Raw genomic sequence first — 27,263 nt, forward strand, 5'->3', positions numbered from 1 at the left:
TCAGCCTGCTTGGGAATGCAACTTTCTATGTTCTCTAACACTGCATGTCAGACATGGTGGAAAAAGCTGTTCAGTGACTACCCTAACCTTAGCACTACCCAGAATTGCTCTGAAACTAGTTCACTAGTTTCTGAAACACTACTGTAGTTGCAGCAAATTATTAAAACTATCTACAGAAATGTAATGATACAATTTAGTTTTCAATATGTCAGCAAAACAGCAATGTATAACCATAGAGGTTATATCCTGGAAGTGGAATTATCAAACTATTGCTCCAATGTCTGAAAAGTAAAGCTATCCTCCCTAGGTGCACAGCACTCTCTCACTTATGCTGACACATAAGGTGGTGGTGGATCTTTAGCAGCTCCGTTCATAGGATCATCATATGGTGGCAACAGGACCTGCAGAAAAGGAAAAAAAGGTTATATTTTAAAAAAATAAGCTAAATGATAAAATTTACAGAAAAGAAAAGCCTTATGGCCTTTTCCTAAGAAAATAACAAAAAAGAGTAAATTAGTAAGCAGGAGCAGAACAGTTAGAAAATGAAGCACTATTAGTTTGAAGTTCCTCCTTTTCAATTTGTGAGGCTATTTTCATTGTGAAGGAAAATGTGATTTCTCCTCATTTCTTACTGACTCCAGTGACAGCTTGATTTCAGCCAAAGGTCATTCATTGACTGTACCTGAATTTGTCCAGCCTGCTAGTGACAGTAGCTGCTTATTCTGCAGCTCTCCTCTGTCAAGCGTGCTTAAATTATGTCTGCTGGAGGAGTGCTTGAACTGCTAAGCTGGAGTGAGAAAAGTCCGGAAAACCTCTCTTTCTGAGCTCTCCCTGGAACAGCTAATAATTACTTTGGGGTGGGGATAAAAAAAGAAAATGGAGAACAAATTACGCAATGTCTAAATAAATCTCCAGTTTTGTGCTTCTGGGGCACTCAGCCGTAAGAAGAAAGACCTACATTCCCATAAGCACTTCAGTGAATACTTAAACATCTGATAGAAATTAGGACAGCTTTAATCATATATCATTCCCAATCACAGGAGTCCAGGCAGCTTCCTAGGACATGGGAGATGCAAGTTCAGGCCACACTGGGCAGAGGAGAGATTGGAACCAAGATTTCTACTTCTTTAGGCAAGAAACCTAGCTATTATGCAATTTTTAATGGCACCAGCACTGACATTAATTAGATTGCATGTGAAAAGGCAACGGAGCACTTGGTCTGTGAATCCCAGCAGGGACTGAGGATAAAATAGATGCCTGAATGAAGAATGAGTGTATGTTCCCTAAAATATCCCAGTATTGCATAAGAATATCAGTTGTAATGCATTGGCAGAGGTATTTTATACAGCAAAATCAATTATTCATGATGGAATTTCCAGATTTATCAGTATTGCTTCTTGGACACTGAAAAGCACGTGAAGCTGATTGTCTAAACATACATAGGGAAAATCCTGATCCCAATAAAGTCAATGGAAGCTTCACCATGAGAGGATGTCACCTGTTCCTAAAGAAGTTGATAACCTGCCTGCAAAGAAGCATCTGTAATCATCCATTTTGGACCTCATCCACAACATAACAAAATCAGTGGGAATCTTTCTATAAATTTAAATAGACTTCGAATCAGGGTTTTGTGGGATAGTTCCAAGGGTGATTCACATTTATGCTTATGTGGGTTTACAGACATGTGTTGATGAGCATGTGTTCAAGTACATCTGTGCACGTTTGTTAGGTTACAGAATGGCTACCTTGACATCTTCAGCCCCTAATCAAAAAAGTTCCGTTATTTAGAAAAGGAAATTGTCAGGCCATCACTCTTTTTCAATACCATATGTTTGAGCTTGTAAATACAATACACTATGCACACTACATAATCAAAAAAACCATGTATTGAACAGCACTTTATAGATTATGTCAACTTTAAAGGGTGCAAACAGTTTACAGCAGACTAATCTAGTGAAATTAGGACAACATAGAGAACTTCAAATAAATATTGTGATGAAAAATCATAAACATATTTTGCGATGTAACTTCAGTGAATCAAACTGCTAAAGCATGTAAACTGTGAAAAACACTACAGTTGAGAGCCTCTCCCTAGCACTAATCATTAGTTTAATAACAGGGTTTCTAGTAAAATCCTTGCGTTACTAAAAAGGCACTAGTTTCTCAAATGTACTGAAACATGTTCATTAGTTGATTACGAAGCAATATAATTTGTAATTAAATCTGATCTACAGATGACTCTGAAAATGAATCCAGTTCACTTTGTGAAGATTCTGCTGTCTTACTGCACTCTTGTAATGCTAAGCCTCAAACTGTGGTCTGTTTCTTTCAAGTTCAGAGTCCATTTCATCAGATGTGATAAGAAATGACAGCAGACACAACCCAAAAAGCTGTCCATCTTCCAGGTCTATGAGCTGATTAATAAAGGACAATACCTCTTCCTGTGCTCTGATCCTCTTTTAGATCAATGTGTGCTAAGACTACTGTAGTTCCATCAGTATTACTACTTCAGCACTGAGGTCACTGTCATTTGTCATGGGTCTGCTAGAGGGTTTACTGAGATGAGTGAGTCTTTTCATTCCCTTCACTCCAGTATGAAACAAAATCTGTCTGGCAGCAGAACAGCCTCCCGGTGAGCACACACCACTTTGCACTATGGACCCAAAACTCATATGTGGGTCAATGGCCCCAAGAACCCTCAGACAATGCCTTGTCACTTACCAACAGTTCAGCAGTAAGTGAGGGAGACAGGAATACCTACAGGAGCCATTTTGGAGAAGCCACTAGCTAAATCCTACGGCATATAGATTTCTACAGGATATCCTGGAAGGTTTCATACCCAAGGTTTGTTGGGTATGAACTGGGAAGACCACTAAAAGGGTTCAGAAGTTTCACAAAAAAATATCTGCAGTGGAAGGCTAACGCATATTTGCAAATGTCTGTAAGGTTTAGGGTGACTTTATTGCTGGCAAAGGTTATTTGTTTTAACAGTTCTATCAGTGATGACTTTACAGGCTTACTCCCCACACATTTTCGTGTTTAAATATTTCAATATCCTGATGTGACATGAACAAAATAGTGATAAAAACCAAGTGTAGAATGAGCAGAATTCAAAATTACTACCTTTGCCTAACAGTGTTTGCATTAGATAAAGAAACTATGGACAGGATATTAAACAAAGGTTAAGGTGAATGAAGGTATTGGATAAAACATGGAAGAAAGCACTGAGTTTGTGGAATACATGGCTGGGACCCCAAGTACCTCATGTCATTAACATAGCAAAAGTCTTTTAAACTAATTTGACTGTTCAACTTTCAGCCAATGTGGTTTTGGTTTTGTTACTTTGTCATCTGTCAACTCTAAGTCTAAATAATCATCCTTCAGCTTCCATGACAGCTTGAATAACTCTGCAACCACTCTAGAAATACAAATCTTGCAACTCTGCCTCTGTAAGACTACCTTTTAATTATTTTTTACAAAAACAGTTTCAGGCCATTACTTCCCCTTAACAATTTTTCCCTCTTTTCTCAATTAAATCAATTTTTTTAAGTTAATTTTGGCAAAAGGGAAGAATATGATAAAACCTGAATAATCTCAGCTTTTAACTGTTTACTGTTGGAAAGGTTAACAGTTTACAAAAATCGTAAGGAAAAGAGAAATTCATTAGAATTTTAATCATTGAATTTATACCAAAGTATCTGATATGAAAAGCTGGATCAGCGTGGTTTTCCGTTCTCTTGTGTTAATTTTAAATCTCAGCATGGTTTAATGGAAGCAGGTAAGTGCCTTGGACATAAAACAGCATAGTTATTCAGGCAGAATGTTACAGTCTCCAGAGACATAAAATGGAAGCCAGTCACTGAGCCAAAGGGTGAATTCAGAAACTGGGAAAATAAACAGAAACTCACTACTCAGTCTTATGTAAGAACCTAATTAGAATAGATGCAGTCTAAAATAATTCACGAAGAACAAAAATATGCATGTTTTAGGTCCATGGTATCCCCAAGGTACAACATGCCCCAGAACAACTGATGCATTTTGCTTCCTAGGCACTGCATTTGCTTGCTTGTTGTGAATTGGGAAAACTGTATGTTAGTTCCCCTGGATGCTCTAGGACTAATGTTTACAGGGTGTTTGAGATTGTCACTTGCAAGTTACTACAAAACGTAGGTATGAAGGACCCACATTTTTGGAACTCAGTGATCCCTGTGAAAAGAAGTTCCTGGCTTTTTATCAGTAGACCAGCAAGCAAGTTTGGAAGATAAGATGGTTGCAGGGCTCAGTCCTACAAGATGCCTAAAATCCAAAGGACAGAAGCTCCTGACTTCTTTCACAACCCCAATAATTGTATTTAAGAACCATGTAGCATTTTAACATCATCCTTTAATATGCAGTCAGTGGAGGAGGTGACATGACTCACTGTAGAGTTGTCTGGTGATAAAAGCATTGCACAGAGACTCTTGCAATCAGAGCTCTAGGGGCTCCCAAACCAAGAGGGTTCAACCCACAGCTCCTGCCATATGAATGCTCCAGACACAAAGTTTTCAGTCAGGTTGGAAGAACCATTTTCCACCTTTCTGTTGTCACAGTGAAGCCAAGTGTGCAAGAATCCATGGGGAAAGAAAGAAAATAGGAGAAAGTGTGACTCTGTAGCCCCATGGGCAGGTTAGGTCCTTAAGTGAGACAGGGAGTCCTGGGTGCTGGGTTTTGCTCCCAACACCATTTAAGCATTTTGTGATACGCAGTCTTGCTGTATTAATACAAAGAAATAATCCAGAACTGACCCATGAGGAATCCTGATCCTGACTTAGCTGTCGTCATCCAAGTGGTTTGAATAATTGTATTACATAAGCATCTCTCTATTATAAACCACATGGTACATGATGACCTTCTCTGGAAGAAATAATTACCTACAGGTTTGCCAAAGGCTATAACGTATTCAACTGATATAAGCATTTGTCATTTCTTATTTTTTACATTCTGGTTAATCTAGTTTTGTAGAACAAGCTTTTAAAAACATTGCTTAGAAATATGCCTAAAGAAGAAACACAAGCAAATACTTGTATATTCAAACAGTTTGAAATTAATCTTGGCCCAAAGGTGTTTTTTTTTTTTTGGGGGGGGGGGAAATTGGCTTTCGATAGTCACTCTGCACCTTTGCAGCTGATTCCACATTTACCTAAACTTCCAGTAGAAAATTTTCTTTCTTCAGCTTAAGTTCAAGTTTCCTCATATTGCTGCCATTATTGCTGTTTGAACTCAAACTCTTAGATCTGTTTGGTATCTAGTACATTTGTAAAGAAAATGTGCTTAGTCCTGTATGAGTAAACTTAAATATTTGATTAATTGATTACTTCTACATTCCTGATAGTCTCACCCAAAACTCACTGAACTCAAAAGAAATCTTCCTGTGTCTCCAGAGAGCTTTGGATCGCTTCTTTCCACAGCCATCTGTATTCTTCACTGTGTGGAACGGTACAGTTGTCACACGGCAGCTTTGAGTTTGAACAGCATTTTGTCTGGCAGCTGTATTTTCCAATGGCAAAACACCTTGTTGATGTCTTGTTAAAAACAAACGCTGCTGGAGACAGCTCTAACATACTTTTCTCTAACACCTTCTAGAACAGAAATGCACTTGATAATGCCAAAAAAGCTACAGATTCAAAATGTCTAAGGAGGGGGGAGGGTGCTGATGGTTGTAGTGAGCGTTCAGAATGCTTTCTCAAACTTTAGCTTTTCAATAAAATTCCAGTCCTTTATGCTGAAGGACTTCACACTGCAACAATACACAGTATATAGACAGGGACAGGTGACCATGAGTAGCTGAGAGGAATTAGGGTCACTGCTACTGCCATTTAGTCCTGGTCCTGTCGCTGACCTTTAGAGTTTTGTCAAATTGCTTGACTTTGTGTTAGGAAGATCTCCCATTTGTGAATCTGGCATATTACTTGAAACATCTTAAAAGGTGTTGGAAACCTTAAGACAGATTTAAAACTCTCTTGGATGAAACTTTCATATGACTGTATGAGACAGGGGCTAAATTGTGGAAATACTTACAAACTAACTATGTATTTGCAGAAGTTTCAGCCTATGCCTGGAAATGTTTACCCCAACCTCTTCACCACAGCTATGTATGCATTACACATCATTCCTCTGCAGAAGTGATCTTTACATTTCAGACACCCAAACCCCTACCAGGAATCCTTATGGGGAGGCCCATGTGAATACATGGGGAGGAAAGAGGGCAAAAGGAGACTTTTCTTTCACACAGCTCACATATAAAGTGCCAGTGGGTTCGGGCCTTATTCTCTGTTTACTTAAAAAGGAAGGGAGAGTAATCACAAAGTGAATAGTAGTAGGCAGATGGTGAGAGCATGCTAGAGCCAGTGCTGGACTGTTTCACAGGTAAAAGTGCTGAACCACAGCTATTTCCTCATCCAGGAGCCTCTGTCCCACATGCAGCCCCTGGCCTGGTGATGGGACAAACACTGACACAGCGCAGGCTGAAGTAGTCACCACATGCCTTTCTTTTCCTAATTCAGGAAGAATTTTCTCCTTGGTGTAGCACAGGGATGATGCACCATGTTCAGAGACAACACAATTGAAAGATGAGGTTTTAAGCAGCACATGCCTAGCTCCACCAGTCCTCTACTCTGGGTTCATTCCATCTCAATGATATCACAAGTCCAACAGACTTGTACTGTTTTGGAGAGGGTTTAACGGTGTGCTATCACATTTGCTAATTTCATGTTTACTTCCCTGCTCTCCTGTCATTCACACAGCCAAGAGGAGTGGAATTTCCTCCCACAGCTGCAGTGCTTTGAGGAGCCATTAGCTGCAACCTAACCCAGGCTCAGCTGCAGTGAAGTGAGCAGCGAGCCTACAGACAGCTCTGGAGGGAAGGCTGCTGATGTGACCACCTGTCCAGTTCAAAACAGTCCCAACAGCCCTCGTGTACTGTTGGGTTCTTGACTACACAAATATTATGAAAATCACCTGGGGAAAATAGAAGATTTCTGTGCATAAACAGCTATAGCTGGCTGATTGCTTCACTCTGTATGTGGGAAAGGCTGAGAGCAATCGTCTCTTTGCAACGTTTCCCTGTCAAGTTTGACAGCGTAGTTTTCTTCTGAGAACTCTGAGATTACAGAGGAAAACACAAAATTAAGGTGTATTTTTTGATTAAAATTTTCAGAAATCCAGATCTCAGTAAGCTCTGTTCTGGAGAGTCAAGGCACCAGGTGGCAGCTATTTCCTTTAGTACTATCTGTAACAAAGAGCACCGGGCTCATTGATCGCATAATTAGTTCTGTATTTTATTTGAAAAGAAACAAGCCTATTAATGTAGCCCATATATAGAACTATTTCCTGTACCAAATTTGCTGGAAGTTGCTAGATATACTGATTTATTCTTCAAAAGTCTCTAACATTTCTGTATGTAGGGTGGGAAGAAGTAGCGTTTATTGAGAGTTTCTGGAGAAATGTGTTTTTCCTATAATGCGTGCCCAAGAGTTTTTAAGATTTTCAGATGACTCAGAAGTGAGTCACCCAAGGTCTTCCACTACTTTTAAATATGCAGTTCATAAACTGGAGGTGCAAACTGCACCTTTGGGTCATCTGATCTGGTCATCTCTGAGATAACTTCAGAAAAGTAGGTAATATTTGGCCCTGAAGAACAGTAGATCATGCACGCTCAGATTATCAAGAGCAGAGATTGACTGAAACAGTTAGGAAGTATTAGAACTAAATCCATTGAGAATTCAGTTTTCTCTTTAACCCCTTAATATGAAGACACATTTTACACTGACTGTATGAAAAGACTGATAGCCCTCAGGAGAAGAGAGAGTTTTTTCCTAGTAGTGAAGAAACAACAGCATCATCATCATAGTTGTTGTTATTCTGTGGTGAGAAGCACGCAAATACAAGATAAGCACTGAAGAAAGAAGTAGGGATTAGCTTTCTTCATGATGCAGCTAAAACACATGCAGGGACAGCTCTACTGGATCAGGTGAAAGGTCCGTCCAGATCACAGCAATTCGTGATGGATGATGAAAAAAAAAGTGTAAGACAGAACAATGAAAGAAATGAAGAGCAGTACAAGCATATATAGTCACGACTTGCCCAGAATATTCCTCAAGCTGACAGCAATTTGAATGTCAGGGACTTGCTGAATCAGTGGTCGTGTCTTACAGGAATTTTTCTTCCACTGAGTTTTCTAGCCTGCATTTGAATCCATGCTGACTTCTAGCACCTGCAGTGTCCTATGGTAAGCAGTCCCACAGCTAACCTAGGTGTTGCATGAAGAAATACCTTCTTAAGTTTTGCTATGAAACCTGCCACTATCTATGTCACTAAATGTCCCCTCGTTCTTTTACTAAGATGGTGAGCTGTTGTTCCTCCTTTACTCCCTCCGCCACTCATGACTTTAAAGACCTCTATCATGTTCTCTTTTATTCTGTCCCTTTTTCATCCCTCTAAAGATTCTTGCTCCCCTGTAGTGCAGTTCACGGTTAACTTCATACAGAGAGACAGTTTTGAGCCTGGGCTGAAGAGAAAGCTCCAAGACCAGGCATGTGGACAAGTATTACAATCAGGAGGGTGCTGGGAAGGGAGCTGACCTCCATTTGGATGAAGCTTCCTTCATTGCTCAGGATGGCAGCAAGTGTTAGATGTTCTTCCAGATGAGATCAGGTGCCCTTTAGAAGCAATTCTTATAAATAAGTGCTTATAAATATCTGCTTCAGCGGTGGCTGTTTATGATGTAAATGGCTGCTCTGGTCAAATGAGTCCAGTCAAAGCAACTGTTTCTGAGAAAATCAGAGAGGAATGTTTACAAAATACCTTTCCCATCTCGCTTTTTCTCCTTTCCCTGTCCCCAGATGAAAAAGCCCTGGGTATAGGGCCAAAGCTTCCAATCTGAGCCAAATCATCTTCAATATGAAATGAGAAATGTTTTGCTTTGCTTTAAGCACAGATGCTTTTGCTTGAAAAGTTTGTCCAAAATGTGCTAGTTATTTACTATTTAAGGGTTTCATGATATGTAGTATGTCAAATAAATCCCAAGAAACCTTCCCTTCAATGTGGACAGGAAGTATTTTCATGTTTATATGCATGCATTTCCTTTTGAAACCACACTAGAATGATTACAGATGGAGTAACTGGAAGCAGAAGACTCAGATAATTTATCACCCCATTCAGTGAAGTAGGCCTCAGTGCTGCAAAACCATCTGTGCTAAGTTAGAGGTGGTATGTTTTATTTTCCTTTGACCAAGCTGCTTGTTTATTCCAAGCCACCAGCTCTCCAAAACACTATTTAAGAAACTTTACAAGAGTTTATGGATTTCTGTAATGAAGCAGCACAATGTTTTCAGCACTCCAGATACAAGAATAAAATGTATATATTACTAGGACACAGCAATATTTAGGGACAGATTGTGACTACCCTTGCGTGGGAAGAAAATTGGATTCGGGAAGCTATTGTATTTTTCCATCATGCACAACCTCATAAAAGTCATCCAGAATAATGGTGTAATTACTTTCTCCCTTCAAAGGCATGGAGGCATAGTCCACCTCAGGCCACAGAAGTCTTTCCTACGTATTGGCCAGCCCTCTACTGCTGCATCTGTAGTCACACATCATGACTTTGTATGGACAGAGCATATTTAGTTTTTCAATTTTTCCTTAATTTTTTTCAAAATGAGAGTTTTCTGGTTGAGCACATGCAGGGGGTACTTGCCTGCATGTCATCTGTACTGAAGACTTGAAGTATACTTTGACTCTGTGTAACAAACATTTGATGTGTTATCCTGAGTGCAGAGACTGTGATGGAGCACTAATCTTCCAATGGACTTTTTAATTACTAACCTGCATCTCTTTCTAATCTTATCTCCTCTTACGATTACATTGTGTATCCCACACAAGAATAAACAATACAAGCTCCTAGGAAAAGCTCACATAGAGCAGCCAAATGGTTTAATAGGAATGGTTATCTCCCAAAAGTGTGGTTATCACAGCCATGCTTGCATTACAGATATTGCTGGAAAGCCTTCTGTCTTATCTTCAAATGCACCATTTTTCCCTGTCTACATGCCTAAGGACATGGGGTGACACAATGTCAGTCTTTAGGCACCAAAGCAGAGAGATGGGCCAGTTGTAAAGTTTGATGGTAGATTCTGAAGTCTCATTATAACATTTGGGAGCAGTACGATCTGGGATTTTAAGATGATCAACCTGTACTTCTGTCATCCATATAGATTTTTCAACTAATTTTTATTTTTATACAAACACATTCTTTTGGTATCATTATTAAAAAGTAAGGCATAATATTGCCATATAAAATGGCACAGGTTGTTTTGTACAATGTATGTAAGCATTTCATAGTGAATGCTGAAGGGAAGCCTTTGTTTATAACCAAATTATTAGTGTGTTAAAACTACAAAGGACAAGTGTCATGACAGGTGATGAACTGACAGCTTGAGGGAAAAGTCTTATATTTATATAAAAATCTGTTAATGTTAGTCAAACACATCTGTAAAGCACTTGTCAACCAGAAACTCCCACTTTTGCAGATCTTCTAAATTCGGTACATCAACACCCACTCAGCCTTGTTCTTTCTGAAGCTGAGTGTCAGAGTTCATTCAACTCAGACCTCACTTTCCTCACTGCTCATAAGACAGAGGACCAAAACCACAAGTGCTCTGCAATATGGGACAGGCCGCAGCCAACAGTCCACAAAAAGTCCTGAGGGATGCTTGGGAAGAGCACAGTTGCTTTATGCAAGCTGTTAAAGTGAACCGAAATTAGACTGAAAGAATGGTTCAGAAATCCCCAGAAGCCATTAATAACCGGAGGAAGCCAGACCTCTCCATTATTGTCACATCCTCAGCAAAACAACCACAGCAGGGTGCTCCTCCCTGGAGCTGAGCATCGCTTTCATGCCATATCCAAGAGAACAATGCCACCTACTGAACCACCAGCTGCGGCAGCTCCCTCCACCCAACTGATGGCTGATGTTCTTTCTGCATCTGCCTAGTTTGTGGTGTTAGGTAAGTTTTAGCAGTGACGCTCACGGCTGGAGGGACTGGGATGTGCGAGGAGTTCCTCCTCTGCTTGGCAAAGGCCAGGCTTGCACTGTCCAAGGGGATGTGATGCAAAGACACCAGGTGAGCTTGTGCTGGAGCTGAAGGCAGGACCTTTGGGAAGAGCAGCTCTGCAGAACAGCAGGGCTTCTAGCTTGGGCCAGCTATACGGTATAAAGCCACAACATTGCTAACTGCTGCAGAAGCTTTGCCTCTTGCACCCTGCCGTGTTTCCCTGTTTGAGCAATACCTGCCTGAGTGAATTCAGGCTTCCCCCATCCTTCATTGCACAGTGTAACTACAACTTGAGCCTGACCTGGAAAATTCACACATGGCTCAGCTTAACACCCATATATCCTTGGCAACAGGGATTTAAGTTGTCATCGGCTTTTGCAGCACTAATACATATCCTTTGAATTATACTGAAGACTTTGACTCGTTTTCTGAAGCCCACAAAACAGCAGCTGTCAGATGGTAATGAATCAACCCTGCTGGAAAAAAAGGGTCTGTAAAGAAACACTGCAAATTTATAAACATTCTGTTTCTTCCCACTTTGCAACACTCCCAATTAGCAAATCCAAAAAGATTTGGAAGATTTAAATTACACATCGCCATTTCATGTCTTCCTTTTAATCTAATTATGAATACTGAGAACAGATTTGTCTATCCCTATTGCAAATCTCTTAGGAATTTCATGTATTAGAATAATCCCAGTATTTGAGCTGCAAACATAAATACAGTTTTTGTGTTTAAGATAAAAATCCACGAGGGAAAATAGATACAAATGTATGTTTTGATCTTGTAATTTAACTTGTAAGTAAATGTAATGACTATAGTGACAAGTGAAAATGTTTTGGAAATCTGATTTTTAAATTTAAGAGGGTATTTGCTCCAAATTGACACTGTTAATAGCCTGTTCCAAACAGCACAGCTGGCTCTTGACAGCAGCAACCTAGTAATAGGTGAGACTTATAACACAATAGCAAACAGCACTAACCAAGAGAGCAAACAGGCAGAATGGAGCAATTCAGACCACAAGGAATGCTTGATTGTAAGACAAAATCCTTCCATAAACCAGGAAGCAGTGGAAGAAAGAGCAGAGTATAGATGATAAGATGGGAAAGTTAAAAAAAAAAGAAAAAAAAATAAGAAAAAAAAGAGAAAACATTCTCTTTGCTAAGACTACAGAACAACTGATAAGGGATGGGATTTACTACAGGTAGAATGTGAAACGCTGGAGCAGCTGAATAGCCCTTTGTTGGCAGATGCAGGCTGTCATGATACTTCTATGCAACGCAAAGACAAATAGAAGAGGAGGAAGTGCACATGCATACTAGCAAGACATGAATGCAGGCATCCACAAAAAGCCTGAGCCCTTCGAAGATTCTCAGGTTAAAGGCATTGCTATGGGAATGTTTATAAGCACAATATAAGCACAACTAAGCAGAAAAACGATGCTAGCATTTAAACCACACTCCCAAGTCTCACGTAGACTATTGCCTGTGGTTACTAACTAATCACCTCCTTTACCTCCAGCACTGGGTAGTTCTGCTTATATCCAATTCTTTTGTCTTTCTTGCTCCTGCTGCTTCTTCCTCTTCTCTGCCTCCTGTTTTACCTTTTTTCTCTCTTGCCGGTTTTATCAGACCGTTTCCACTAGGGAAGGTCAGAGCTCCTCCGCCTGGACTCAGCTGGAGGCCCTGAGAAGGGCTCAGAGAGTGAGTCATGCCAGGGGTATTCATTTGTGGTGTTTGCTCACTTTAAAGTATGCTCATGGTTACTACTCACTGGAAAAAGTTGTCTCTAGTGGCTCAGTAATAATGCTATGTATACAAACTGTCACACAAGACCAGCTACCTGGTGAACATTGCCAAGTTTGTAGGATTTTTATGCCACATTATGAAAAGCACCTTTAAAGCAGGATTCTTCTTCAAGTTGTCTTGACATGACTCTTGACATGTACCATCCCAAAACTGGCTAAATAGTTGGAAATCACAGTTCCCAAAGGGCCTATCTTGTGCATGGTTTGTCTGTCCATCTCCTGGACTCCAGGAGTCCAGAAGGCAGGGTCTCCTCTACTCATCATGCGACCGATGCTACATGGAGTAAGTGGGCTGCGCTAATTACACAACGAGCTCAAATAGGAAATCCCAGTCATCCAGGAATTCTAGAAGTCATCATGGACTGGCCAGAGGGCAAAGACTTTGGGATGTCACCAGAAGAGGAGGTGATGCGTGCGGAAGAGGCCCCACCATTTAATGAACTGCCAGAGAGTGAAAAGCAATATGCCTTGTTCACTGATGGGTCCTGCCGTATTGTGGGAAAGCATCGGAGATGGAAGGCAGCTGTGTGGAGTCCCCTGCGACAAGTGGCAGACACTGCTGAAGGAGAGGGTGAATCGAGTCAGTTTGCAGAGGTGAAAGCCATCAAGCTGGCCTTGGGCGTTGCTGAACGAGAAAAATGGCCAGCACTTTATCTCTATACTGACTCATGGATGGTGGCAAATGCCCTGTGGGGGTGGTTGCAGCAATGGAAGCAGAGTAACTGGCAACGCAGAGGCAAACCCATCTGGGCTGCTGCACTGTGGCAAGATATCACTGCCCAGATGCAGAACCTGGTGGTGAAGGTACGCCACGTAGATGCTCATGTACCCAAGAGTTGAGCCATCTCCTGGGCTCCATCTTCTGCTTCAGTCTGTTTAATTGGCACGAGTCTAAGGGTCCTTCTCTTTTTCAGTAGCCAAACTAATTTTCTTCCACACATAGTAACACAAAGAATGGCTTTTCCAACCTTATCAAAGAATATTTTTCCTCTGCTCATAGGAATCATCCAGCAGGAACCTAACTCTGCTCTTCTCAAATAGGTTTCCTATTGCTTTGAGAAAGGGAGAGCAAACGAAAGTGTTGACAGATTAATTACAGGCTACTTAGCTGATCTCATGTTCACAGAAAGAATATATCTGCCTTGAAAATCAAGTAACTTATTAACTGTTGTGGCTAAATGAATGTCAGATAGGATCTATTGAAGTGATTTGATAAAGTACGTAAGGATCTAAATCCCACTTTGAAGAGAGATTTACGGCTTTACATTTTATCCCCACTGGCAGCATGACCGGAGATGAAACTTCCATTGATTGGCTTCAGTGAGAGTTAAAAATAAACAGAATGAAATCCCCTGGCTGTCCAAGAACACAAAGGAGCTGTTCCTGCTCCAGAGAATGAAGCGGCTGACTTTAGGTTATCTTCTGCACTCAGAAGCTGGCATTTTTTCCAAATTAGATGAACATTTCCATGGTACTGCTGTCACAGTTTAAATTAGTGCAGAAAATTAATCTTCATCCATGGTGTGCTTGAGCAGTTGACAGGAAAAAGCAATCCCAGATTGGAAAAGTGGAAAAAATAATCTTCAGGTTACTATGGTTCACTGCAGGGGAGTTACCTTGCTGCCATGCCAGAATATCCTACAGATACCTACAGAAAATGAGGGGAGGGTAGTACTGGAAGAACACTTAGAGGAGGGAGATGTTACCATATCTCTAAGAGACTCTGCTGTGACTAAGCTACGCAGATGGATCCCCAGGTCCTGGTGTTATCAGCCCCTGGAGCATTAGAGTGTCATGTCTTCCCACCAGGTGGGGTCTGTTCCCCTGCCAGCACCTGCTGGTCCCCCCATCCATCAACACAGTCTGTTTACTGAGCCAAGACAGGTATGTTCATGTGATGTTAAACTTTGATCATGGACCACAGGAGGAGGACCTCTCATCTAACAGGGGCAGGAATATCCCGTTCGCAGCCTGCAGTGGAGAGGATGTCCTTTTCCAGATGGCACACTTGAAAAAGGGATGGCTTAAACCACTTATTCTGAGTGACAAAAATCAGATTATCTGGTAGCCAATAACTCAGGCTATCAGGTTAGTTACAGTTCAGATCTATGAGCACTGTTTATAAGAACCAGTTTGAGGGGGGGGACCTAACTGGAAATTTCAGTGCTGGGAATTTCCTCCCCAGTTCTGTCCACACTTAAGTTGCTCCCATGGCTTTTAGTGGTACGACAGTTAGACAGCCAGTAGGAAGACAGAGACAGCTGAATATTTTAAAAAATAAAGTATTACTGAATTGGGCTCTGGTAACAGAGAGGGGTCTATAGAGAGCATCTCACGAGGAGCATGAGAGAAGGTATGACAGATGCAGCAGAGTGCCAGTGACCAGTGCTGGCAGAGAGCAGTGCTTTATGAGGACAGAAAACACAAAAACTCAGCTATTGGAAGGACGCACCAGTAGGTCTCCACCACGCAACCAGCCAGGAAGATGACAGATGAATACTGCTGTTGAGACACTCTCAATATGAATTTACAGAGTTACGATGGATTTGCTTTAGATAGAAATGGGGGAAACTAATTGCCAGACCAACCAAGGACTTCCTGAATGCAGAGAGCCAAGGAACAAAAAGCAGGCCTGCACAGCTGTGCTTAAGGACCTGTCCATTCTCCTAATTGAATCTGGATGTGATGTGTAAGTGTGCTTACACACCTTGCCAGTGGTAAATTAAGAAATGCAGTAAACCAAAAGATAATCCAGTTACTATTTTCAGAACAACTTCCTGGACTGGAGAACCAATTATATACAATCACAACTTCTAACTCTCTTGAACCAAATCCTAACACTCTATATTAAAGAAGTTTCCTTATTTCCTAAGAAAGAGACCTGAAAGAAGTATCTCAGAAGGGTTCACAGCTGCTGCAGTCAGCAAGTAACTGTGGACCTTTCCTGTCTCTCACACCACAGCATCCCAGCTAGTAAGGATTTGATAGTTCTTCTTGAGGAAAGCTCAGTCGTTAATACCATATTTCCATTTAAACTGAAGGTACACTTTTCAAGGGTTCTGAGCAGGTAAAATAGGCAATTCCTAGTTCAAAAGTTAGAACAGGGAAAATTATAATCTTTGTGAAAGTATAAGTAAATTTGTATTTATCTGGCAATAGAAGATCCAAGAATTTGATTTTGCCAAGATGTTAACAGACCAGAGATAAAAATAGCTACTGTAGGTGACATGCCTTCTCTTACAACAGACATAGGTCTCCCTTCAAAATATGGCACACAACAACCATCAAATAGCCATAACATGAATGCAATTGTTTATGGCTATTTAATCACCTGTAATTAGAGTTATTAGGGGACAGGGGTTTACCCATTCCTCTTCCATTTTCAGTACAAATCTTGCAGGTATATAGAATTTTGAATTCAAGAATGAATTAGTTGATGATTTGTTATTGAAGGCAGGGATTTCTTTTTTTTCCCCTGAGTGCTAATTAGAACAGAAATAAGGTATACATTTAATTTTAAAGGTATTTTTAAAAGACAGCTCTCCCAAAAAATTGTAATTGACCCAGTAATAAAGCGTTTGGAATAATAAATTTCTTAGCTTCATCAAAAATATTAATGAAACTGGAGAAAGATTCTGAATTTCTAATCATTCCAATATATAAACCAGACCTTTTAAGCTTCATGGTAAAACTAACCCATACTTTAGCCTATATCTAAACTCTGTTCTAAATGTTTTTTCTTTGTAATACCATGTACTTGCAAATCTGATAACTTAAAAAAATTTGTGTAAAGTGTAGATTAGATGCATTAATTACTATGCAGTACACGGGATATCAGGTGGGATCCGATCTCTAGCTTTTGGAAGTAATGGGGTATATTTAAAACCTGTTATTCTAATTTTGCCCAGTCCCATAATTAAGCTTAGCTTTTCACCTCCATTTGTAGAGATTCGTATTCTTTCAGCAATGATGATTATAAGTATATATATTTTAAAAAATCCCTGAAAATAAGAATATGCCCTGCAGATACAACCTCCAGCTCTGTTGGGATTCATGCAGCAGGTCTGAGTCTAAAAATGAGACATTTCTTTCAGAACAGAGGGCAGAGACTGACCCACATTTTTTAAGAACCCGGTAGTTTAGAATTCAGAGGCATGTCAGTGTGAAGGAGTCATGCCAAAAGAAGTTTCCCAGCATCAATAAATATACGAAAACATCGTTTTAATACAAAAGTACACTTGAGTGTTGGAGGAATATTATTCAATTCAACAGTGACCTGTCACAGCAGTTCAGAATTTCATGAGGTTTCTTCAGGAGTCCTAAACTCTCAAAGATCCTCAGCACTCAACTTTCAAAGCCCTGTTCTTCATTTTGAAATCTTTTTTATCCATTGTGTTGAGCTTACTTCTTTACAGTGATCTGAAGAGTGGTTCTTGCTTATGTCTGTCAACGCAGACATAGAAAAAAAGTATCTTTTTTAGTCTGTCTTGAGTGGGTGAAGGAAAGGAAGAACGATTTTCTGATTCACAGTGCATAATGATGAGTATTTAACCTAATCTCATCTCATTGAACTGATGTAGAAAGAATGAAGAACAAATGTACCACACCTGAAAGCAAGACCATATTCAAATTAAGGAAGTGTAAATATTAAGGAAAGAAGAGCCAAATGGGCCAGAGCACTAGCTAGGAATGCACAGCATTTCTCAAAACCTGCCTCTTCTGTAGCTGTCTTGTACAATCAAGATAAGCAAAATTAATTTAAATTGTCACTGCAAGAATATGTCATCTGTCAGTGGGATAAAATGGCTTTGTTTTGCACAGAAACACAAGTGCTTTAAAGATGAGGAGGCAGCTGGGCGCACTTTGGTGATTACTAACTACAAAAGTGCCAAGAGGAGTTTCGGTAACCAGGCATCTCTGAAAACCAAAGGATTCTGCTTTGCCAAGGCAGCAAGTGGTTTTAATATAGCTTTTAAAAAGCCTTAGTAAATTTAGTTTTCAAAATACTCCAGCTGACACTCTCCCACCAGTGAGCCTGCCAGTTCTGTGGGTTGTAGAGTTTGAAATGTTTGAAGATGAGTTACAACTACCCACAGTAAAGAAAGTATATTCTTATATACTTCTTAGCTTTCAATAAACCCATGTTTTTATACTTAAAAGTCCTGGTTGCCAGCTCTGATCATAACCTGTAAAACTTTTTACGCTTTTCTTAAAGCTTCAGGTATTGAAGACAAGTAACTACGCAAGAGTTACAGCTTTCATGCAAGAGTAGTAACAGTTTTCTAAGTGGCTTTTTTGACAGCTGCAAAGGAATACTCATTCCAGTGGTTTAAAGTTGAGGTCTAATACCTCAGTGTGCGGAGACCACCCATGATTAGGAAAACTGGAGGAAGGCAATCCTGAAATTTAACCCAGATGATCCAAAGGACCAAGTTCATGCTGCTCTCATTCTGTTATGTAAATGATGTAAAGACCCTCATTACATAAGCCAGTGGAGTCACCCAGGGACCAATTTGGCACAATGCTCTCAGTGTGTAGCTTGGGTGGAACCAAGCAGCTCCACGGAGATACTGCTGCAAACAGAACCGCGCTTTCCAGGGACTTTCTTCTTGTGTTCCTTCAGTGCCTTCTGCAACAAGCAAGACCTTGCTTAGCAGTTATGCCCTGCACATACCCATGTCAGCACTAACCTACTACAAACTGAACTGATACCGTCCGTTCTTTGAGGTTAAAACCTGCTTATTCATTTCTTTCATGTTGATCTCTTTTTTTTATTCTGTCTCCTTACTATACAAAGCCCATCATGTGCTGGGAGATGAATCACTGAACTTTTGTTGCCTTTTAGCTCCTCTCTGTGAGTGTGTAAAGCACTACATCAGATGTTGAGTGCCTGAAATGACAGTTTCTACAGTGAAATCCACATTTCACGGCACATGTAGATCATGGCATCCATGGGTCCTAATCAGTCCCCCACACTGTCCAGACCATCACACAGCTGAAGAGCTCAGAACTGGGGGTCATTCCTGGGGCCACAAGGTAAGCTGTAGTTTATGCTTAACACAGATTCTTTAACAGATTATATGCATAAAATAAAAACAGTAATATAGCAGTAGATGTGATTCGTAACCATAGTACACCAGTCTGTTGAATCTCAAGTCTAAACATAACCAACAGATGAGAACTTTAAAAGGAATTAATATGGTTAACTAAGGAGTCAGAATTTAATATAAAATAAAGCTATTAAATATATAATATTAGACAAATATGATCTAACATCCTTACCGCAGTGTCATTGGTGGTAATGTACACCAGCACATCTGAGTTGTTTCTGCCATTAATGTATCGGTAACAGTTCCACACACAGCTTATCAAGTAACCCTGAAAACAAAAGGGATTTATTATTCTGTGCAGAAAATAAACCATGTACAGTTTTCTGTTAGAGCATTTCTATTCTTATATAAATAAGAATATGAGCCTGCTAAAAGCAAGGGACAGTCACTTTGCTGGTTGCATTGACTGTAAGTATGTGTAGGGGCTCTGTGAGTAACCCAACACCATTACTCATAATGACAGAGTTGGGGTTGTTCAGCCTTGAGAAGAGAAGGCTCCAGGGACACCTTACTGTGGCCTTTCAATATATAAAACAAGCTTCTAAGAAAGATGGAGAGAGACTTTTTACCAAGGCCTGCAGTGACAGGACAAGGGGCAGTGTCTTTAAGCTGAAAGAGCATAGGTTTAGACTGGACAAAAGGAATAAACTTCTTAGAGTGAGAGCGGTGGCACTGGCACAGGTTTGCCCAGGGAAGCTGTGGATGCCCCATCCCTGGCACTGTTCAAGGCCAGGTTGGATGGGGCTTTGTGCAACCTGGTCTAGTGAAAGATATCCCTGCCCACAGCAGAGGGGTGGACTAGATGACCTTTAAAAGTCCCTTGCACTCCAAACCATTCTGTGATTATACAGTTCTGTGATTATGGATACTTGTGTTGCACTATGAGCTGCTCCATCTAGGCGGAGATTGAGCAACCTAGACCTATCTGAATGGAATTTACTATTCCAGGTATTTAATATTACAGCATACTTCAGGTAGACTAATTGTTTTGAAAAGGAACAGTTTCTTGGGGCCTGAATATAGCTAAAGCAGCATAATTTTGTGTATATAACCCCCATTTTACTTAAATAAGCAGGTCACACATGCTGTCTTGCTGGAAGCAAATCCCAGTAAAAAGAGCACAAGCATGCTGGGGACTGAAAAATCACCAAGAAAATTACAGGAAACCTTCCTTATCTTCTAGCCTGGATGCACTATTTCAATACTTTGTTTCACTTAATCTGACATTACATCAATGTATTCCATATGACTGGATTGTCAGGGGTCTTCCTATTCTTGCCTGTCTAGAGCAACATGACAGTGTTAAAGTTTTAATTGAAATCTGACATTATTTCTGACCTTTTAACCATTATTACAAATTCTTCTCTTTTCTTTTTTTTTTTTTTTCCCCAGTATAAAGCAAAAAAACCCCTGTTATTGTAGCAATAATCCTACCACAGAATCATAAACTTCACTGGTTTTGGTCTTGGAGCTCACTTGGCTCTGGGTGGGGCTGCTGCCTGGCTAACAGCTAGTTGTCTCAACCTGTTTTGGAACTGGTTGGGCAAAGTGCTCACGTCCATCATCTCCACCAGCAGAGTCATGAGTTTGGCCAGCAGAGATTAGCAAAGTGACTGTAAGGAAGACAGGTAGCAGTAACACATGTGGAGGAGCAGGAACCAGATTCTCAGCATGCCAGGGACAAGGCTGGTGGGACTAAGCAGTTCCCTCTGGAGCTCTCTGCTTCCCATGTAGTCACACATGACAGTGGTGCAGAGAACAATCTGTTTTGATAGCACCCAACTTATATTTTTACTCCGTAGGTTCTGCATAGCAATTCTTTCACAAACCTAGCGCGTGCAAATTAAACTGCCAGCACTGACTGGATTTGCATCTGTGCCTCGCTGAGTGAGTCATGCTTTTGTGACTCACTTGCACTGATGACCTTCCAAAAGCCTCTTATCCTTTTGAGCTGTCCTGTGCTTCCTCCCTCTGCAGAGCTGTCACACATGAGCTGTGTTTTTCAGGATGCCACATGACTCACTGATGGCTCGCTTGCAGATCAGGAAGAGGTTTTTTCAGCCAGGGCTGAGCTGGCGGAAATCCAGTAAATTTGCTTCCTCTTCTCTATGGCATCTTACAGACCCTGGGTGACCTGGAGGTGTTGCAGACTTCACAATACTTTTGACCATAAAATGGGGAGAGCAAAAGGCTTCTGGAGCAAGCAGAGTCCCAAAAGGAAGGTTAGACTGGCTCTACAGCCTAAGCTATGCAAACCTGCCCCAGGCTACTGGAACAAGCGGAGCAAAGGCATATGCATGGAAAACTGCATCTTTTCCAGAATTAAATAAAATGCCATTGTTAATTATAAACAGTAATATTAGTTCAGTAGCTTTCAATGCTCAGATACTATGTGCTGAGAAAGGCATAAGAACTAGTACAGAACAGAGACTGAATACAGTTCTTTTCCATGGGGATATAGCCCGGCTTCATAAGAAACCCTTTACATTAAGCCTACCCTATTTGCAAACCAATTTTTATACTCCTTCTGTCAAAATCCAAATGGAGGGAAGCCCCATTTCAGATAATACTGTCTTATCTGGGAGACGCTAGCAGGAGATTTATTTTTAAATGCTCCAATTCCATTACATGCGGTGAATAAAACACATTTAACCCCGTAATGAACCCCTACAGCTCTTGCAGCTCTGAGCCCTAGCTCTAATCAGCCCTGCTCTTGCATGCACGGGTTGTTTCTCAGTGGGTGAGGTCCGTTCCAGCCCTTCAATTAAAAAGGTCATTAGCCAGCACACACCAAGTAATTGGCCCCAAGACAGTGACCCACAGACAGCTGAGAGCAGCAGCAGCTTTTGGAGCATGTACTTGTCCAAGTGCTTTGGCCTGTGAATCATGAGTCATGGAAACTCATTTTCCTCAACCTGTAACTTCTTTGAACTTGTTCCTAATCATTGTTTACTACTGATGCTGCTGCACCGTTAAATGGGATTGCTGACTCAGTTAACAATTTTTTGCCTGAAAAACTTAGCTGAGGTTTCAAATACTGCATTAAAATGTGTGGCTGAATATAAATATATTCATTTTTCTCTCAGGAGACCAATGTTCACAGTTGGAATAGGCCCCGTGTAAAGGCGCTAAATCACTGCAGCCTAACCCGCCCTTAGTGGTGTTCCTGCGCACCACAGCACAGGCTGCTGACAAGACACCTTTTGGGGGGCAGCCCCAAGCAGCCACCACGTGAAAGGATGAGTGCACAAGAAGGGCTAAATGTGGAAACAGGCATTGTGCCTACTTTTACTACATTTCAGTCTTCCCCTTTGAATGATGAGAAATGACTTGAGCCCCTAAGGAACTGAAACCCATGAAACTTATAACCCTGCCTCTCACCATTGTTACTGCACATGCACTTGTTAAGCTTCATAACGAAGTAATGTACTGCACAACTTCTGCTCATCAGACATGTGTCCAACCAGTTGACTGACCAGCATCTTTGTGGAAATTAGAGGCTGCTGTATCCTGCTGTTTCTTGTAACACAGCAAGAAGTCTGCCTATCTGGGTCAAAGCAGCCCTCTGGGCTGCTCCCTTGCTGGCAGCAAGCGCAGGGTGAATGGCCACAGACCCGACAGAGCTCCCTCGGGTTTGGAGCTGTCTGCACCGAGTCCCATTTTGTTTTTCCATCTGCTTTGAATTTTCTATTTACAGAGCTGGGCTGCTCTTCAGTAACTGGTGAAAATGAGATAAAGATTTCTACACAAAATGAAATTTATATGAAGATTTCAGAAGGATGCTAATGGCAGACCATGTGTATTTGACATGTTGGTGTCGCAGAAAGAGAAACAATGGGTTGCTGTGCTGATGAAATCTGCAATTAAATCTTAACTTCTCAGTATCTCGTGAGTATGAAAAGGTTGTAAATTCTTGCATTTCTTTACAACTGCAAAGAAATACAAGAATTCATGATGTCAGACCACCGGTGTGCAACAGTTACAGGCCAGGACATCATCTGTTGGCTCACAAATCACACATCCTAGGGTATGCAATTTAAAGCAAATGACCCCTGCTTTAGAGATGCTTCTCCTATAAGAATCCTGCCACCAGCAAGCCCAGTGTTGGGACCTGTCCCAGGCTTTTATGGAACAGGTGGCAACCTCGTGGCTCTGTGTTGGCCATTCCTGGGAGTGCTGCAGCTCAGGGTCTCCCCGCCAGGAGGCATCTCCTTGGGCTGAGACATGAGACGTCTCAGGGTGAGCGTAGAACTTCATTCAGTATCACCTTTTCCCATCTGCTGAGGACACCAGGACGTGCAAAGTGGTCTCATCTCCAGGCCTGACACCTTGTACATGCAGGTTATAGGCATATTATGGAGAGCAGGGTTAATATTCCATTTGCTGAAGACAGCCGCCTGTTTCACTGAACTGGAACACCTTTCAGCTGTCCCACTGGCAACTACCTCTTCCAATCTCCTTTCCAAAAGAAAGGCCAAAAAAGAAGAGAAGAAGAGGCCATACTCTGCAGCTGCAGAGTACTCAGAGCAACCTGTTCTGGTTGTGTTTATGGTTACCAGAGCTTAGCTCATTTGGGCCTGGGGGTCTTCACCCAGGGTGAGGAGGGAGAGGTTGAAGCCCCAACCGTTCTGCCTCAGCAGCTGGGACTGGCCAAGGGAAACCAAGACCCTGTTCCCCAAACCAGGTGTAGAGGAAGGCACGATTCAAAAACCACTGTGTTGGCCATATGGTGTTTGAAATCCTGTGTACATGTATATAAACACATTTGTGCTGCTGGATGTACTTCCTCAGCCAGATAGGAAACACATATGTTTCATGGTATGTAACTCTGGTTCAGTTTCTAAACAAACACAGTAAATGGCATAACACATTTGGTCTACTCTGAAAAAGATCCTGTGAAAGCACCTGAAATATCCATTAGCTGCTTCAGATCCAAGTAAATCCTAAGGACTAAAAAGACAAGTGCTTATGTGTAGCTAACTGGCTCGCTTTCTTGCTAACCTCTCTTTTCCCCCTTCCCTTTTCATAATCCCATTACAGCAAAGCACAAAACCACCATATAATACTGCTATATCTTGATTTCTGCTCAACAGTGCTTTCCTTTACATGTAGCTTCACTCAAAACAAAAGCGTCATGATGCCAAATGTTTCTGAGGAATTATGTGATTCCATTTCACATTTCCCACCAGCTGAATGCAGCTTTTCCTACTGTAGCTTTTCCTAGGCTACAAGGTTTTGGTTTCTCTCCCTATTTCTTGTTGCGCTCCAGAGGGAGAGGGAGCTCAAGCATATTTTTATGCACAGTACCTTTTCAGTTTCAATGTATAAATGTGGTACCATCTGTTAAGTCTATCAGTGATAAAGTGTGATGCATCTCATAGTGTCCAGCTTTCTTTTCATGGAGCAGACTACATAAATCTGCATAGCAGCTCTTCTGGGAACACAAGAAATTCAAATGAAAATGCTAACTGTAATTTAGCATGTATTTCTGCATGAGTCATATTTTTTGTGACTCATTTGCACGATAATATGTTGCTAGAATGAGCATTATATGAGCCACAAATATTCTTGGAAAAAACATGTGTTAGCCACTTTAAAACAAAATTAGTCTTTTAATTATTAATTTCTTAGGTTTCTTTCTTCTGTAGTAAGCATTTTTGCCATTCCAATTTTAGTTCAATTTTATCTTTGTAAGCTTAAGACTTCTCTGCCATACTTAGGTCAATGAAATACCAGACCTGGAGTAAAAATGAGCTAATGCTTGCATCTGAGAAATTTAAGAGCACATCCCTTGTGGCACCTGACACATCTACGTGTTCATTACATTCATTCATATTTCTTAAAGGTGCAAAAAAGCCAACAAACCGACTGTATGGCTGTGAACATGTAAAGCCAGAAGCTCAATTATATTTCTAAATGACAGAAAAAAAAGTGACTATTACTTCCAACAGTACCTTAAAATACCCTATCTGTGCCTTGGTTTGGGGTTTTTTCTTTCAATTTTGAAGAATCTTCAATAATCTAATCTACCTCTTTTGTCACAATAACTTCCCCTATTCATGTTGTCAAATGTGTTGTCGGGAAGCAACATCCCTGGTGTTGCTGTGGCTCTTTGGGACTTCTCTCATCTAATGCATAATTGCTGTGCAGAGGAAGAGCAAGAACTATTCTGAAATAAAACCCAGCATGAGAAATACAAGAATGGTAGCACTGCGCTGTGAGAAACTTGCAGAAGGGTGCAAGACGAGGGCAAACATACCAGCGTACTTTTCAGGAGGTCCACAGGTTGGTTGTTTTTCATACACTGATTTGTAGGATCTTATTCTGAGCTCCTTTTGGACTTCTGCCCTGCACAGCAGGTAAGGGCCAACCTTGCTGGATCACAAACCTGGGTGCAGTGGTTTCACATGAGCCCTTTCTGGCTGTGCTGGGTGATGCTGTATCTCTCATTTATCTGGCATCTACCACTGCTAGAGCCTCACCCATGAGGTTTGTGTAACAGCAACTAAATCATCACTCCTTGTGTCACTCCTTTTGCTGCCTGGTGTGACAGTCCTTTACATTGTCCTTCCCAGGAGGGACTGTTTGTATCTATTTACCTGCTCTACAACGTCCTTTTTGAGATAGGGCACCAGAAGGGAATGTGTACTTCCAGAGGTGGTAGGCATGAAAACTGGCAAAGAAATCTTTAGATTTCTTTTTTTTTTTTTCTATTCCTTTCTTAATATTCTTAACATTTTATTTACTTGTTTGATCTGAAAGCTAATATTTTCACAGGTCTAGCTATTACAGCTACAAGATCCCTTTTCCAGGTGGTCATGCTCAGTTCAGAGTCCACTGCAGTGTCTGCAAAACAAGATTGTGCTTCCTTTATGCCCACCACTTGGAATTTGTCACCACTGAACTTGTCTGCCATTTCATTGCTCAGTCACTCAGTGCAATGAGCTCCTTCTGCAAAGCTTTCTTGGCTGACTGTTTTCTCTGTTTTGAATGACATTGCAGAAAAGTGTTGTTGTAGATTTCCTTCCCCTTCCCAGATCTTTCATGAGCATGAGTCTCACTGTTGTAAAAAACAATGATTTATCCTTAATCTCTATTTCCTAGCTACAGTCTGTGAGATGACCTTTTCTTGTGTCCCTACACATCTGAGGGTGGTTTTTAAAGCCTTTGATGACAGACTTTGCCAAAGACCTTTTGACAAAACCACAAGAAGTCTGTATCAACAGGCTCTCCCTTGTCTACTGAACAACCTGCTCCTTCAAAGGATTTACGTGTCATGAGTTGCCCCTACAGCATCATGTTTCCCCACCGTGGCCTATATGTTCATGTGTTTGAGATTTTCTGCCTTTTTACCATAATGCCTATCATTTTGCTTTGTACAGCAGTCAGGCTGCCCGGTCTGAAGTTCCCCAGATCTCTTCTAAGGCCAGGCCTCCCAGCAAGGGACATTCCACCCATGACCAGATGTAGACATTATACACAGTAATGAACTTACCTTAAAAGCCAAAATGATACTTATGAAAAGGAGGATAATCACAACCAGACACGTAGGGTTCATAGACATAATCTCTTCCTTGGAGGGAAAATTGGTGGGCTGCATAAGCAAAAAGAAGCAAACCACTGTAAGTCAACCTCACGAGTCATTCAAGAGCCATTCAATTAGTGCACTCTATAATTAACAGCTTACGAAACTTTCTGTGATCTACTGACTGAGGAGCTCTCCGCACCAACAACCAGTTTCAGTGAGTTTGGCTGGGACAGGCATTGGGAAGACGCAGCTGCCAAACGCTCCCTGGATGGCTGAGGGATTTGCTTTCCGCTTTGTACGTGGTGTGGGCTGTCTTCTCTATGCACACTGGGTTTTTACCTGACACAAACTAGCGAACGACTTCCCCTGGGGAGCTTTGCAGCAGAAAACCTGCCACCATGGGCAACAGCAGGCAAGTCCTATACTTATTAAGTAATTATTATACTGGCACTGGTTGCCAAAGTGGCAGCCCCTTCCAGAAAGTCAAAGCAGGAAAAACCAGGCAGTACAATCCTTTCACCTAAATATTTGATCAAAAGACATTTGGTCTATTCTGCTCCATCTTATTTTGGCTACTTTTCCAGGACACTTATTAGTGCTGCTGTCTGAGCATGTGCCCCAAGAAGGCAGGGGTACTACAGGGGAACAATGACATGATTTCAAATTGAAATGTGCTCCAGGTCCTTCTCTTATCTCATACATGAAATGGAGGTAACAAAATCAAT

At 41.1% G+C, this 27,263-nt stretch overlaps 1 protein-coding gene across 1 annotated transcript; it reads right to left on the minus strand.

The window, feature by feature from the left end:
- Positions 1 to 326: 326 nt before the first annotated feature.
- Positions 327 to 26,604, minus strand: LOC104401053 (lysosomal-associated transmembrane protein 4B-like; the record flags this gene model as incomplete). The annotated part of the gene is made up of 3 exons (XM_010024634.1): positions 327 to 401; positions 19,183 to 19,278; positions 26,506 to 26,604. Coding segments are annotated over 3 exons (270 nt in total), but the record flags the coding sequence as incomplete, so codon positions are not given.
- Between the last annotated feature and the right edge of the window lie 659 nt (positions 26,605 to 27,263).

Source organism: Nestor notabilis, unplaced genomic scaffold (genome assembly GCF_000696875.1).
Source record: "Nestor notabilis isolate BGI_N333 unplaced genomic scaffold, ASM69687v1 scaffold25640, whole genome shotgun sequence".
Classification (NCBI taxonomy): domain Eukaryota; kingdom Metazoa; phylum Chordata; class Aves; order Psittaciformes; family Psittacidae; genus Nestor; species Nestor notabilis.